Consider the following 12323-nt stretch of genomic DNA (forward strand, 5'->3'; position numbering starts at 1 on the left):
AGGCGCGGAGCGGGGGCCGAGCTCCGCCCAGACCGCCCCGCGCCCGGAGGACCCCCGCGCCCGCGCCCTGCTCCCACTCACCCAGCCCGGAGGCCGGCTCCGGGGGCCCGCGGGGCGCGGCGCGGGGTCCGCAGCAGCAGCAGCAGGCGCAAGGCGCGGCCTCGGGCGCCCCGGGCTCTCCGGATTCCGCGGGGCTCTGGTGGCCGGCGGGCTGCGGGGTGCGGGCGGCCCGTGCCGGGGGGCTCCGCTCGGGCAGGTTGGAAAGGATGTGCTCGATGGAGAAGGGGCAGGGCCGCCCGGGGCCCCTGCGGCTCACCGCGCCCCCCGCCGCAGCCATGCTGGCCTGGCCCCACGGCCACCGCCGCAGGAATATATACGTCGGGGGGAGCGCGCTGTAATCCCCGGGCCGAGCGCGGAGTCCACGCGGACTAATCCCGCCGCGCCGGCCGGGGCGCGCTAATCCTCGTCTGCGGCGGCAGGAAATCCTTACCCGCATCAGCGCGGGGGCTAGCCGGGCCGCGGGGAGGGGGCTACCAGGAAGCCCTCAGCCCCGCGTCGGTCTTCCTGGCCCCGAAAGGCTGGCAGGACTCGCGGGCACGGAGGCTCCACGGGGAAGGCGCGGAGGGCCGCATCCCCCGGCCCGCGGATCCTGGCGGTCCTCGCCCCGCTTTGGGAGCAGCGGCCTGAGGACGCCCCGACCTTGAAGGCCCCCCGCCCCCGTTTGCCCTGGCGCCTCTTGGCCCAACGCTTGGGTACTTCCTCCTGTAGCCACCGAAACCAGGGCTAGCACCTAATCCCCTTGGGGCCCTACAGAGGTGTATGAGCAAGTCTGGAGAAACCCACCAAAACTGCCAATCTCTTGGCTCCAAGACTGTTAGGCTCCAACCCTCAATGGGACCCAACTCTATTGGCAACCCCATGATCCCACTGCTCTTTGGCCGCCAACTCATTTCAGTGGCTTCCACTCATTTCAGAGCTGGGTCTCAACCTCCTGGAGGAAATGGGGGTGGAGCAGGAAGCCACCTCTGCTCATCACTGAACATGAAACCCCACTGCCCGTGCCCCCAATTCTCTACCTTCTCTACTGAGTCAGGGGAGCCTTCCAGACACCATCCAAGGGCCCACTCCAGTGGTCTGGAGCGACCTCTCCTTCGGCTTCTTATATGTCCTGGAATCCCCTCCGAAAAACATTAAACACCCCTGCCCCACCCTCTTCATAGACATGCTTCTCAAGCTTGCATGGCTTGCATGGGCTGTCCACCTCCTTACTCTTCAGGCCAGTCCGACTGTCCACACTCTCCTCCCCTGATCCCAGGTCACGCTGCCCAACATTGCTGATGACTTGTACTTTGTGAAATTCAGTGAAGAGTGTTCATTTCAAGTAAGTAGCACTGAACAGCCAGCCAGGCACTTCAGCGAAAGACCCTCTTCTCTGGACCTCTGAAAAAGGTTAGTGCTCACAGGACAGAGCAACAGACTGCCTGGTTTATATCCCAGCTGTCACTTTCTGGCCATGGGACCTTCCATAGTGTCCTTCACCCCCCTGTGCCTTGGTTTCCCAATCTATAAACTGGCATCATAATAGCAATCTAACTCAGGAGGTGCTCTTCGGACTCAACCAATCACTGTGTGTGAAACATTAGAACTTGGTTGGGCATGTGGGGGTTCCATGAATGGTGGGTGCCATTGCAGGGCAATGCACTCACATTCCCAGCCTCTCCTCCCACCTCACACATCCTTGTTCAGACTCCTTTGCTGACTCCAAGCTGGTATCAGTGAAAAGACTTTGGACGTCAGGTGGCAGAACCTGCTGACTCAACTCCTGACACGAGTCCTAAAAAAAGGACTCTTTATTGCCCAGTTTATTTCTTTCGAGAGAGAGAGAAAGCATGAGTCGGGGAGGGGCAGAGAGAGAGGAGAGAATCCAAGCAGGCTCTGCACTGTGAGCACAAAACCCCATGTGGGGCTCGAACCCACGAACCGCAAGATCGTGACCTGAGCCAAAGTCGGATGCTTCACAGATTGAGTCACCCAGGCACCTCAGGACTTGTTAATCTACATGCTCAGTGAAGGAACCGTCACCTTTGTGAGTGGCTCTGCCACTCTCAGCCTGCCTCATGGTCACAATAGGGCTGCCACAGCCCTATACCTCCCATCTCTTCCCATGGATGCTGGGGGAAACCTCTCCCAGCACAGAACCTTCCTCATAGAACCGCATGATCACCGTTAGTTCAGAGAGACACATGGGGAAGCACACGGGGATTGACTACCCATCAAGCTCCCTGGAGTTCTGCCAGGCTGGGGGCAACAGAGTCAGTGATTAGGAAGATTGTGCCCTTCTCCTTCCAGCCCTGGCACTTTCTCCATCCCTCCCCATTCCCACCCTGGGTGGTCACCTCCTGCAGCCTTGAAGCTTCAGACACCACCTCTGTGACAATGACTCCCAAGTTGATACCTCTGGCCTGACCTCTCCCTCTGCTCCAGGCTAGTATCTTCCAAGAACCTGTTCTATGTCCTGGTTATTTCCTCACCTTGATAAATGTGTCACCTACCCACCTATCCACCTGGGTAAATGCACCATCTCTTCACCAGTCCACCGTGGTAAAGGGGCCCACCACCCCTTGGTGCCTTCCAAACATATCCAGGAATTCCTTGGCCCTTCTCCCTTCAAGAACTGAAATCCAATTCCCTTCCCCTTGAACATGGGCTGGCCTAATGACCCGCTTCTAACCTCCAGAGTGCAGAAGGTCGCAGAAGTGACACTGATTGCTGAGGCCAGATTGGACAGCTAGGTGATACCGCTCCTCTCTCTCCCTCATCTTGGGATGCTTGCTCTTTGAGCCAGCCACTGTGCTGCGAGGAGCCACCAGCAGCCCCAGGAAGAGGCACATGCGGAGGTATTCCGGCCAGGAGCTGCAGCTGAAGGGCCAGCCAATGGCTATCACGGAGCATCGTGAGTGAGCAAGGAAGCATTAGGGGTGGCTCCCGTCCCAGCTACCATCCACTGTAGCCGTAAGAGAGTCCAAACCAAGCTAACGATAGAGGAGATGGGTTATGTGTTCATAGCACTGAGTTTGAGGTGGCCTGTTGCGTAGCTCTGGATGACCAGATGGGTTCGGTACCAGAATAGGATGCTGCTGATACAAACCCTAAGTCACACGGCATTGGCCTTGGGACTGGACAGTGGGTGGGAGCAGGAAGGACCTGCTGGGACTGACAGTGGGGTCTTAGAGGGAGGTGAGAAAAATCGTACTGGAAGATGGAAGAAAGGAGACCCTTGGTGTGGAGTGGCAAGAAGCCTAGCAACATTGCCACCTGTAGTAGCACAAGAAGTAGGACAGCTCCCCTATGGGTTAGATGGTCCAGCTGAGGAGATGTCCTGTGAATGTTTAGAGTTCTGTTCCTCATTGCCAAAGCCTGGAAACAACTCAGATGCCCGTCAGCTGGTGAGTGGATGAATACGCCACGGTCCACCACACCAGGGAGGGGCCCAGGGTGGCAGTGAGTGACACACGCAACAGTGCAGGGCCATGTCAGAAGATTGTGCTGAGTGGGAGAAGTGGGTCTCAGTAGGCTCCGTACTGCGCGAGTCCATTTATATAACACTGAAAATGGCCACAGGTCTGGGGAACAGGTCAGTGGTTTCGGTGGGGAAGAAGAACCAGGGGGGGAGTTTTCTGGCTAGCACCTGAGGGAGGCGGAGGGGAGGGTGAAATGCTGAGGGGGATCCTGGTTCCATCGCAGCCCGGTGGGGTCTGAGACCACCTTCAGTGAGGTCAGGGTGCACAGTCTCTCTCACTAAGGTGGCTCCCGTCTGGCCAATGCTCCAGAGAAAGGGTCACCTGCAAGTGACCAGCTCACACTGGGAACACTTACCCCAGCCCTGCCACACTCAGCCCCACATTAAGTTCATTGCATTTAGATCCCCAGGGTTCTGGTTGGGCACAATTTCTGTACATATATAGGAAAGGAAAGCTATTGGATGGGCTGTGGTCCCTGCTGCTTGAGTTAGTCCTGAGCCTGTAACCAGGTGCCATGTGTTTCCCGCCCCTCCCCCCCACCACCTTCTCTAGCTCCCCCTCTCCCAGGAGCACTTAGCACTTCTGAAGGTCTGGGTGCCTCACCTGATGACCCAGATGCTCATCCCTGGGGGCGTGAGCCCCTGGGTACCATGCCCTCCTCAGGTTGTGCTGGCTGTAATGGCCCATTCGGTGACAGCTGGGGAGGGGGACATCCAGTGGATGGGAAGATCAAACATCCCTGTTCCTAGGATCTGGATCCAGTACCCCTGCCAGCATGGGGGCCTTTTTGCTTGGTGGTATGAAGAGCCCAGAGTGGCCTGGTAGCTGTCATAGTGTATGTTTTGTGCCACTCATAACTGTGTTCCTGGTGAGATTACCCCCTTCAGAGACCCAGAACCTAACCTAAAGTTTCTAGGATGAGGACACAAATTTCCCAGTGGGGTCGCTGGGAGTACCGGGGAGCAGGGTGTCCCACCTGGACCCCTGGGTCCACCAATTGAAAAGCTGCCACGTGTCACACTAGTTCTCTAGGTGCCTCTTCTCCAGACTTCCTTGTCTCTAAACTTCTCTTCTTGCTCTGTCCGCCACCCCCCCCCCCCCCAAAGCTACTAGCTCAACTGTTTACTGTGGCAAACAGGGCTCCGTATCTTCTTTTCCTAGACACTTTCCCCTCCTTACTACGTGGATGATACAGTGCCCTGGAGAAGCTCTACCCTTTGGAGGGCTTTCCCCTCACTGCTGTCATTCAGGGCCACAAGGGGGTGGCAGTCACTTGCTTGTGCAGCTTACCCGTGTCTAGATGTGCTCAGAGCTGATCCTGGCAATGCACCTCCATTGTACCTTAAAGTCTTGGTGCCTCTGACAGTATTCAGCTCTGATGAGCCACCTGACCATGTGGTTACTTAATAGCCCAAGGTCAGATGCTCATTTCCTGTTGGGGCCCAGTAACATTCCAGGAACTGTTTTGTGAATGGCGTGTGGCATGGTCTCACTCGAGAACCCTAAGAGTTGGCACTGAAGCTCTCTCACTGGAACCTGCCGGAGGCCCCACTTGAAAACTTTCTCTGCCATAGCATTCGCCACGGGCTCCGCCAGACCCCTGGGCCAGGCACAGAGCTGCTTGTGCCAAAGCCTGGACCTGCTGCAGACCTCTTTCCGCTCTGCGCTCTGCGCAAAGCTGGCATGCGTGGAGCCAACAAACCGCTCATGGCAGTATTCCCAAGTACAGAACGTCAGGCCTCCCAAACCCAAAGAAACCTGCAGTGTGTACTTTCTTAGTGATAGGAGGTACAGGGCACAATTTGTCCTTTACTTTGAGGGAATGTTCTAGCATGGAACATCTAGCATAGGACCACTGGAGTCCTAGAGACTTGGTTTATCTTTTCCTCATTGGGTTGTAAGAGCTCTTTGTATATTCAAGATACAAGTCCTTATCAGATATATAATTTGCAAAATCTTCTCCCATTCTATGGTAGGTTTCCACTTTCTTGACGGTGACCTTTGAAGTATAACATTTGAAAATTTGAATAAATACATTTTTTTCCTCTGCTTTTTTTTGGTTTGTTTGTTTGTTTGTTTGTTTTTAATGCTTTGGTGTTGTACCTAAGAAACCATTGGCTTGGGGCTCCTAGGTGGCTCAGCCGGTTAAGTGCCCAACTCTTGATTTCGGCTCAGGTCATGATCTTATGGTTTGTGGGATCAAGTCAGGCTTGGGATTCTCTCCCTCTCTCTCTTGCTCCTCCCTTACATGCATGCACATGTGCTCTATCTTTCTCAAAAAAATAAATAAACATTTTCAGAAATCATTTCCAAATCCTAGAGCATGAAGATTTACCCCAACGGTTTGCGGTTTTATAAAGTATATATTTTACAGTTTTAGTTCTTACACTAATTGATGTTGAGTGAATTTTTTTATGATTTTATTTTTTAAGTAATCTCTACTCCCAACATGGAGCTTGAACTCATGACCCCTAGATTAAGAGTCACATGCTCTACTGACCGAGCCAGGTAGGCACCCCTTGAGTGAATTTTTATATATGATGTGAGGTAAAGGTCAACTTCATTCTTTTGCATATAGATACCTAGTTGTCTCAGCATCATTTGTTGAAAAGATTATTCTTTTGCCCATTGCATTGTTTTTGCCCCCTGGTTGAAATTTAACTTAACTGACCATAAGTGTGAGGATTTATTCCTGGATTCTGAATTCTGCTCCACTGATCTATATGTCTATCCTTATGGCAAAACCATACTGTCTTGATAACTGTAGCTTTACAGTCAATTTTGAGATCAGGAAGTTGAGCTCTCTAACTTTGTTATTTTTCAACGTTGTTTTAGTTATTCTGGTTCCCATGAATTTCAGTGTGAATTTTAGAACCACATCTATGAGTTTCTGCAAACGGACCAGGTAGAATTTTTTAATATTTATTTATTTTTGAAAGACAGAGAGACAGAGCACAAATGGGGGAGGGGCAGAGAGAGGGGGAGACACAGAATCCGAAGCAGGCTCCAGGCTCCGAGCTGTCAGCACAGAGCCCGATGTGGGGCTCGAACTCACGGACCATGAGATCATGACCTGAGCCGAAGCAGGTGGCTCAACCAACTGAGCCTAGACCAATTTGCGGAGTGTCGCCAACTTACCAACATTAATCCTTCCGATCCGTGAACATGGGATGTTTTGATTTATTTAGATCTTTAAATTATTTCAGTACTGCTTTATAATATTTAGAGTATCTCGTTTTCACTTCTTAGCTAATATTCCTAAGTATTTTATTCTTTTCGACGTTATTGTAAATGGAATAGTTGTCTTAATTCTATTTTCCCATTGTGCACTGCAAGTGTATAAAAACACAATTGATTTTTGTACGTTGATCTTGTATCTTGCAACCCACTGGACTCATTTATTAATTCGAATAGTTTTGGGGGGATTCTTTTGGATTTTCTATCTACAAGATCATGTCATTTGTGAACAGCATTTTTACTTCTTCTTATACAATATTCATGTATTGTACTTCATTTTCTTGCCTAATGGCTCTGACTACAACTTCCAATACAATGTCAAACAGAAGTGGTGAACTTGGGCATTCTCATGTTGCCCTTAATCTTAGAGAGAAAGGATTCTGTCTCCATCATTAAGTATGCTAGCTGTGGGTTTTTCAGACACTCCTTATCAGATTGAGAAAATTCATTTTTTAAATTTAGATACTTATTTGAGAAAGAGGGAGAGAGGGGGAGAGAGAGAGAGAGATAATGAACAGGGGATGGGCAGAGAGAGAGGGAGACAGAGGATCTAAAGCAGGGTCTGTGCTGACAGCAGAGAGCCCAGTGTGGGGCTTGAACTCACAAACCATGGGATCGTGACCTGAGTCACCGACTTCAAGTAGGACGCTTAACTAACGGAACCACCTAGGCACCCTGAGCAAGTTCACTTTTATTGCAAGTTGTTTTTGAGTGTTTTATCATGAAGGAGTGCTATATGATCCATCCAGTTTTTGCAAGGGTCAGACTAACGAATTAAATCGGGTTTTACTAGACATCAGCACCCTGCATCCTTTAGGTCTTTAGCCATGACATTAACCTCTGCTGTTCTTAAGATGCAGCATTAGGGGGGCGCCTGGGTGGCGCAGTCGGTTAAGCGTCCGACTTCAGCCAGGTCATGATCTCGCGGTCCGTGAGTTCGAGCCCCGCGTCAGGCTCTGGGCTGATGGCTCAGAGCCTGGAGCCTGTTTCCGATTCTGTGTCTCTCTCTCTCTCTGCCCCTCCCCCGTTCATGCTCTGTCTCTCTCTGTCCCAAAAATAAATAAACGCTGGAAAAAAAAATTAAAAAAAAAAAAAAAGATGCAGCATTAGGTTCTTTAATTTTTGTGGGGAGGTAGTTCAGGAGCTTTCACTTACAACAGAGATCTGACTCTAAAGATCAGAACCACTGTGGAAGTTCTGCCAAGTGCGAAATATGTGTGTTGCAAATATATATTCAAAAACTGGATGGGGCACCTGGTTGGCTCAGTCAGAAGACATGTGACTCTTGTTCTCAGGATCTTGAGAGTTCAGTAAATAAACTTAAAAAAAAAAAAAAACCTGGAAAAGTAACCAGTTCTCCATTTGTTACCGTATCCTCCACCCGATTCTAGCAGGGGGGCCATGATGGTATCTTGGGTCCCTGGTACCAGTATTAATGTGGAGCCTGCTGTAAAGTGATCTGGGTTCTCCAAGGTGCCTGAGTGGCTCAATCAGTTGAGTGTCCATCTCCTGATTTTGACTCAGGTCATGATCTCAGAGTCATGGGATTGAGCCCTACATTGGGCTCTGTGCTGACAGCATGGAGCCTGCTTGGAATTCTCTCTCTGACCCTCCTAAAAATAAATAAACATTAAAAAAAACTTTTAATGATCTAGGTTTTCCCTTTCTCCAGTATGCAACCACCTGAGTAAATGGACCCAGATCCTTTCACAGAAGGATTAAGACATCACTCCTATAGATACACTTTTCATGGTGTTTCTGGATCCTTACCCATGTGAAGGAGACTTCAGTAGATGAGGTCTGAGCCTGAGAACTGGCTGGAAATTAGGCAAAGGATTGTGACATTCCCTGGGTCCAGTGATCTCAGCCTTTTGCTCCTCTATTATTTATGTATGTTTGTATGTATGTATTTACGTATTTATTTATTTGAAGGGAGGAGAGAGAGACCAAGCAGGGGAAGGGCAGAGGGAGAGAGATAGAGAATGTTAAGCATGATCCCACAACCCTGAGATCATGACCTGAGCCAAAATCAAGAGTCTGACGATCAACCAACTGAGCCACCCAGGTGCCCCATGCTCTTCTATTATCATTATTTTTTCTAATGTGGTAAAATGTACACAGCCTAGAGCTTACCATTGTGATGATTTTTTTTTAATTTTTTTAACGTTTTATTTATTTTTGAGACAGGGAGAGACAGAGCATGAACAGGGGAGGGTCAGAGAGAGGGAGACACAGAATCTGAAACAGGCTCCAGGCTCTGAGCTGTCAGCACAGAGCCTGACGTGGGGCTTGAACTCACGGACCGCGAGATCATGACCTGAGCCGAAGTCGGCCGCTTAACCGACTGAGCCACCCAGGAGCCCCTGTAATGATTTTTTTTTAAATTTTTTTAACGTTTATTTATTTTTGAGACAGAGAGAGACGGAGCATGAACAGGAGAGGGTCAGAGAGAGGGAGACACAAAATCCGAAACAGGCTCCAGGCTCTGAGCTGTCAGCACAGAGCCCGATGCGGGGCTCGAACTCACAGACCGCGAAATCATGACCTGAGCCGAAGTCGGCCGCCTAACCGACTGAGCCACCCAGGCGCCCCCCCCCCCCCGTAATGATTTTTAAGTGCACAATTCTGTGGCATTAAGTATATTCACAATGTTGTGTAACTATAGTCACTCTCATTTCTGGCACTTTCCATCATCCCAAACAGAAGCCTTATACTCATTAAACAATAACTCCACATTTCCTCCTACTCCCAGGGCCTGCCAACTAAGGGTTATGGCTGAGTTCCACTGAATGCATATGCCACATTTTAAAATCTGTAGGTGGATATTTGGGTTGCTTCCACCTTCTGACTATTGTGAATAATGCTGCTGTGAATGTGGGTGTACAAGTATCTGCTTGAGTCCCCGTCTTCAGTTCTTTGGGATACATACCTAGAAGTGGAATTGCTGAATCACGGTAATTCTCGGTTTAGCTGTTTGAGAAACCACCGCATTGTCTTTTCATGGTAGCAGCGCTGTCTTACATTGCCACTAGCAAAGCGCACAGGTTTCAATCTATCCGCATGTTTGCCAACATTTGTTATTTTCCAGTTTTAAAATTTATAGTCACTGTAATGGATATAAAGTGGTATCTTGTGGTTCTGAATTGCATTTCCCTAATGATTAATGATGAGTGTCTTTTCATGTGCTTCTTGGCCGGTTGTATGTCTCCTTGGAAGAAATATCTATTCAAGTTCTTGGCTCATTTTTTAAATTGGGTTATTTTGTTTTTGTTGAGTTTACTTATATTATTTTTCCCAATATTTCATTATGAAAATTTTCAAACATCCAGAAAATTTGAAAGGTTTGTACAGGGAACCTCCATATCCTCACTCCCTAGATTCTTGGATTAAGGTTTTTTTTTTTTTTTAATGTTTTATTTATTTATTTTTGAGACAGAGAGAGACTGAGCATGAGCAGGGGAGGGGCAGAGAGAGGGGGAGACACACAGAATCTGAAGCGGGCTCCAGGCTCTGAGCTGTCAGCACAGAGCCCGACGTGGGGCTCAAACTCACGGAGTGTGAGGTCATGACCTGAACTAAAGTCAGACGCTTAACCAACTGAGCCACCCAGGCACCCCTTGGATTAAGTTTTTGCTTTGTCACCTATGTATGCATGCATCGGTTACTCCACCTGATGTTTTACGCATTCCAAAGTAAGTTACAGACATCAATACACTTCATACCTAAAATCTTCAACATGCATATCATTAACTGGATCAACATTTTGCAATCAACATTTGATTGCAAACTTAAGGTAACATTTATATATAGAGAATTATACAGATCTTGAATGTACCACTTTGTGAGTTTTGACAAATGTATACCCCTGCACTATGCAAACCCCTACCAAGAGATAGAATATTTCCATAACTCCAAAAACTTGCTTTATGCTCCTTCTCACATAGTCACCATCCCCTCCCCACCCTCAAGAGGAAACCACTGCTCTGTTTTTCAACATAGATTAATTTTGCCTCCTCTGAAAGCTCATTGAAATGGACTCCTACAGTACGATCTATTCTTGTATAAGGGGCCATTTGGTTAGTATAATACATATTTTTAAACTTTTATTTGCATTTATTTTATCCAGAATTTACTCCCGGGCCACAAGTTTTGTTTCTTCAGTTTTTTCTGGGATATCTTTTTCTTCCATGCAACCTCCTCTTCTGGTTTAGGAACAATCTGCTCCTTTTCAATAAAGATCGGCTCAGTGTGGCAGGAAGAGCTCATATATGGGTCAGTCCAAACATGACCTCTGTAAGTTCTGCGCTGCATCTTGGAGTTTTGTTCACCTGAATGTGCTGCTCAATAACCAGAGAATCTACAACCAAACCCTTAAGTTCAGCATTACTCTTAGCATTTTTAAGCATGTGTAGTAAAAATTGAGTGCTCTGTTTGAGCCTCTGGTTCTGTGTCCAGCCCCACTCTTTGGCCTGGGCATACCTACCAACTCTACCATTGTAGTAACAGAATGGCACACATTGCTTCTATAAAGTGACAGTCTTCAGATACTTGGTGGCTTTTCAGATATGCATACCCTTGATGGCCTGGGCAGTTTCGCGTGTGTTCTTTCTTTCTTTCTTTTTTTAAAGATTTTATTTATTTATTTTTTTTAATTTTTTTTTCAACATTTATTTATTTTTGGGACAGAGAGAGACAGAGCATGAATGGGGGAGGGGCAGAGAGAGAGGGAGACACAGAATCGGAAACAGGCTCCAGGCTCTGAGCCATCAGCCCAGAGCCCGACACGGGGCTCGAACTCCCGGACGGCGAGATCGTGACCTGGCTGAAGTCGGACGCTTAACCGACTGCGCCACCCAGGCGCCCCATTTAAAGATTTTATTTTTAACTAATCTCTACATACAACCTGGGACTTGAACCTACAGCCCTGAGATCAAGAGTTGCAGGGGCACCTGGGTGGCTCAGTCAGTTAAGCACCCAAGTCTTCATTTTGGTTCAGGTCATGATCTCACAGTGTGTGAGATTGAGACCCGCGTTAGGTTCTGCCCTGCATGGGATTCTCTCTCTCCCTCTCTCTGCCTCTCCCCTGCTCGTGTGTATGTGCACCCGTGCTCACTCTCTCTCTCTCTCAAATGAATAACTTAAAATTTTTTTTCTAAAAAAAAAAAAAAGAATTGCATACTTCACCGACTGAGCCAGCCAGGTGCCCTTCATGTGCGTTCTTAAATTTTTTTTTAATGTTCATTTATTTCTGAGAGAGAGAGAGAGAGACAGAGCATGAGTGGGGGAGGGGCAGAGAGCGATGGACCGCAGAATCTGAAGCAGGCTGCAGGCTCTGAGCTTTCAGAGCAGAGTCCGATGTGGGTCTTGAACCCACGAAATGTGAGATGAGATCATGACCTGAGCCAAAGTCGGACACTTAACCGACTGAGCCACCCAGGCGCCCCTATGTTCTTAAAGTGAACATGAAGATTTGAACATCTTGATTTGCATGATTTTGTAGTTTTCTGGGTCAAGTGAATAGCGGACCATTTTCAGAGATCACCTCAGGCTGCTTATTGTGAGTTC

At 48.7% G+C, this 12323-nt stretch overlaps 1 protein-coding gene and 1 pseudogene across 1 annotated transcript in view; both read right to left on the reverse strand.

Annotated features, from left to right (window-relative positions):
- Nucleotides 1-337, reverse strand: part of GSC2 (goosecoid homeobox 2) — a 2358-nt gene extending 2021 nt beyond the window's left edge. Inside the window, exon 1 of the mRNA XM_040465106.1 lies at nt 60-337. Within this exon, the coding sequence (XP_040321040.1) occupies nt 60-337 (278 nt within the window). The remainder of the gene's footprint in view (nt 1-59) is intronic.
- A 10520-nt stretch (nt 338-10857) lies between these two features.
- Nucleotides 10858-11363, reverse strand: LOC121023309 (60S ribosomal protein L17-like; annotated as a pseudogene).
- Between the last annotated feature and the right edge of the window lie 960 nt (nt 11364-12323).

The sequence above is a fragment of the Herpailurus yagouaroundi genome, unplaced genomic scaffold (genome assembly GCF_014898765.1).
Source record: "Herpailurus yagouaroundi ecotype Mexico unplaced genomic scaffold, PumYag 545, whole genome shotgun sequence".
Taxonomy (NCBI): domain Eukaryota; kingdom Metazoa; phylum Chordata; class Mammalia; order Carnivora; family Felidae; genus Herpailurus; species Herpailurus yagouaroundi.